The 3,564-nt window shown below is 36.8% G+C and overlaps 1 protein-coding gene across 1 annotated transcript; it reads left to right on the top strand.

Moving 5' to 3' along the window:
- Positions 1-1,875: 1,875 nt before the first annotated feature.
- Positions 1,876-2,814, top strand: LOC102873231 (olfactory receptor 1052-like). The gene has a single exon (XM_006902297.1). It carries the CDS (start codon positions 1,876-1,878, stop codon positions 2,812-2,814), a length of 939 nt encoding a protein of 312 aa, XP_006902359.1.
- Positions 2,815-3,564: the final 750 nt, after the last annotated feature.

The raw sequence follows: 3,564 nt of genomic DNA, 5'->3' as shown, positions 1-3,564 counted from the left end.
AGAGTTTACCAATCCACCATGTCTAATTTCTTCACTGCTAGTATTGAGGGTGTTAATTGTGACGTTTTCTTCTTGATGTCGAGATGTAATCCATAGTAAAATCCTACAGTCTGTTCTGCAGCAAGCTTGGCAAGTCTTCCTCACTTTTGCCAAATAAGGTTGTGAAGGAACCTTCCTCCAATCTTGATGTCACCTTCACTTTATGATGATTTGCGGAACCTAGAGATTTAATAGGTATGGACAGTGGATATAACCCTGAGGCACGCCTTTCCTTCTCATCTTTTAGGCTTATTTAAAACCCAACATAGTGATAACCATGGTTTTCCACAATTAAGGTTGCATAGTGGAATGTACTTGGGGTGGTGGGAGGGGTGCGGGGGGGATTGTGTACCAGAGAAGGAGTGTTTCTTTTACTTTTGGAAGAGAGGAGCGAACTGGGGTGGGGCGGGGCTGGGCGGGGAGAGAAGTGCAGCAATGAATGAATGGAAATCCAAAATTTCTGTAAATGCTCATTAAATTATTTAAAAATATAATAGCCCCCCCAAAAATATAATAGTGTACACAAATGTGTACAATGTATACAAATTTTATAATAGTGTACACAAATGTGCACAATGTACACAAATTTTATATACAAACCAATGTATAATTAAAAAATAAATATTAAAAAAACTGAAACAACAACATAGTACTGGTCAAGCTCTTTAAAGGCAAAGCTCATATGCCCTTTTTGAGATCTCTGATGCCTAAAATAGTGGGTAATTTCATTAAACTGATACACAGGTATGTCATCTATACTTGAATGTCATAGACATAAAAGGGAAAAGAAAGCACACACAATGAAGTAGGAAAAAAATGACAGATTCAAGTACACATAAAGATTAAAATATAGCAAGAGAGTAGAATAATGAGGAGAAAAAGAATTTAATTCAAGAAACTATCATTTGTATAAATGAGAAAAGTTATATAAATGAAGGCTGAATGTTTGTGACAATTTAAAAATTAATTCTAAGTATATTCCTTTAATACCCACAGAAGTATGAAAATTGTAAGTAGAGAATGGCTTCCCATCTCCAGGTGTGGAGACAGAATGTTTCACCTTTGATATGCTTCAATTGTAAATTGTTGTTGTTGTTATGTGCTGTCAAGTCAGTACTAAAGCACAGCTGACCCTCCAGCAGGTTGTCAGGAGCAGTAAATTACAAGGGAGAAATTTGCCCTTCTTCCTGGGCTGGAGCAGGTGGTAGGCATGACTCACTTGGGTTTGAGTTGGGAGTACAGTTCCTTACCACTGGCCACCAGAGTTCGAAGTGTTAAATGAAGATATTGCTTTATTTCTCACAAATAAACTACCTGAAAAGTAGAGTCATTAATCTTCTAAATGTGAGATCTATGCAGAAGATGGGGCTAAATCTCTCAAATCTGAAACTTGGGAAGGAAAGCGGTTTTATTTTATGAAAATCTGCACCATGACACAAATGTTTGTGGAAAAGCAAGAACAAGATAGCCACAGAATAAGGTAAGACTTTTTAAAATGTTTAATTACTATTTAGTTTTTAAATGTTATACAAGTTTAGAGATTCGCTGTAAGCATTTATGGGTATAGCTAACATTTTGAGTTCTAGCAGAATTTTCTTATCCTAGTACTTATGATGTAGAAATACAGAATCAGGAAATAAAATCATCTCTACTGCAAAACTTTTAATCTTAAATTGTATTAAATGCCTCAAGTTATTTTTTCCTTTGTTTGACTATAGAGAAAACTTAAATAACCTATGCATTTGTGGATACTGGGTGATAGAGGACGTCATAATATTCTTCAATGGAGTGATATCACCTTGTTTTACTACTAAGGAGCTACACACACCTGAATGCATGGCAGGTTGGAATCATACTGGTGTGAAGGAATTCCTTCTAGTGGGATTAACGGAAAATCCAGATCTACAGATCCCTCTCTTTTTAATATTCACCTTCATTTATTCCATCACTTTGATCGGCAACTGGGGGATGATTGTTCTGATTTGGATAAACACTCGACTTCATACTCCCATGTACTTCTTCCTCAGCAACCTCTCTTTTTGCGATATCTGCTACTCCACTGTCTTTGCTCCAAAAATGCTGGTCAATTTTTTATCAGAGCATAAATCCAGCACGTTTTCTGGCTGTGTCCTACAGAGCTTCTTTTTTGCAGTGTATGTCACTACAGAGGGCATCCTTCTGTCTATGATGGCTTATGACCGCTTTGTCGCCATAGCAAACCCCTTAATGTATACAGTCATCATGACTAAAAGAGTGTGTATTCAGATGGTCCTTATCTCCTATTTAGGGGGACTCATTAATTCCTTGACACACACAATAGGCTTGCTCAAGCTAGACTTCTGTGGCCCTAATATTGTGAACCATTATTTCTGTGACATTCCCCCTCTTTTAAAGCTTTCTTGCTCTGATGCCCACACCAATGAAATGCTGCTTTTGATCTTTTCTGGGGTAATTGCAATGTTTACTTTCATCATCATCATGGTCTCTTATGTCCGTATCCTCATTGCCATCCAAAGAATCCGTTCAGCCGAGGGCAGGCGCAAGGCCTTCTCCACCTGTGCTTCCCACCTGACTGCTGTGATCTTATTCTATGGGTCTGTGACGTTCAGTTACATCCAGCCAAGCTCACAGTATTCCCTGGAACAGGAGAAGGTCTCTGCTGTGTTTTATACATTGGTGATACCCATGCTGAACCCTATGATCTACAGCCTGAGAAACAAAGATGTGAAAGAGGCTGCTAGAAGATCAATATTGTGGAGAAGGATTCCCATTTGACTCAGTCTCGTGCATAGCTTTTCTAACGGCAAAAAGATGGCAATTCTTCTTTAAATTATTTCAAATATATGATCACAAGCAATACAAGATCATAATCTTTCACAACTTAGGCACAAGTATTGACTGTGACATATATGTTAAAATCATCTTAATGAATATCTCCTGGATTTGAGTTCTGATTCAGTTTCTAAAAAGCTGATAAGTACATGTTTGTTTTTTTTTTAAATAAACTCTAACAATAAACCCTTAAAGAGCTCAACAGGAATTTAAAAGAATCAGACATTGCCTAAAAGAATTCCCTCTCTACTAATAGAGATTTCCCGATTGCTTTGTACAGACAGAAAATTTAAAATATTGCTCAGGAAACACTGAAATATTGCATTGATCTATTTTCTAAGACAATAGACACAAATTGACCTCATTCTTAAAATATCATAATTAATGCAAAAATATGCATCTTTAATTTTGTATTAAATGTACATATCTCAATTGATTTTGTTGTGTTCTGTTACATCAGAATTGACCTCTGGATGATTTTCCAACGGTTTTCAGAGACAGTAAATTGCACGGAGGAGATTGCCCATCCTTCTCCCAGAGCAATTGGTGGGTTTGAGCTGCATGCCTTTGGGACTGAAGCACAGCCCATTACTACTAGGCCATTAGAACTTCCTAAAAAAATAGCTGTATAATACAAATAAAATTATTATTTACTCATTCAATCTGCTTCTACTGAACATCTTTTCTATGCCA

The sequence above is a fragment of the Elephantulus edwardii genome, unplaced genomic scaffold, assembly GCF_000299155.1.
Source record: "Elephantulus edwardii isolate Elephantulus edwardi_28Jun2011 unplaced genomic scaffold, EleEdw1.0 scaffold00389, whole genome shotgun sequence".
NCBI lineage: Eukaryota > Metazoa > Chordata > Mammalia > Macroscelidea > Macroscelididae > Elephantulus > Elephantulus edwardii.
This window is presented reverse-complemented; position numbering and strand designations above follow the sequence as displayed.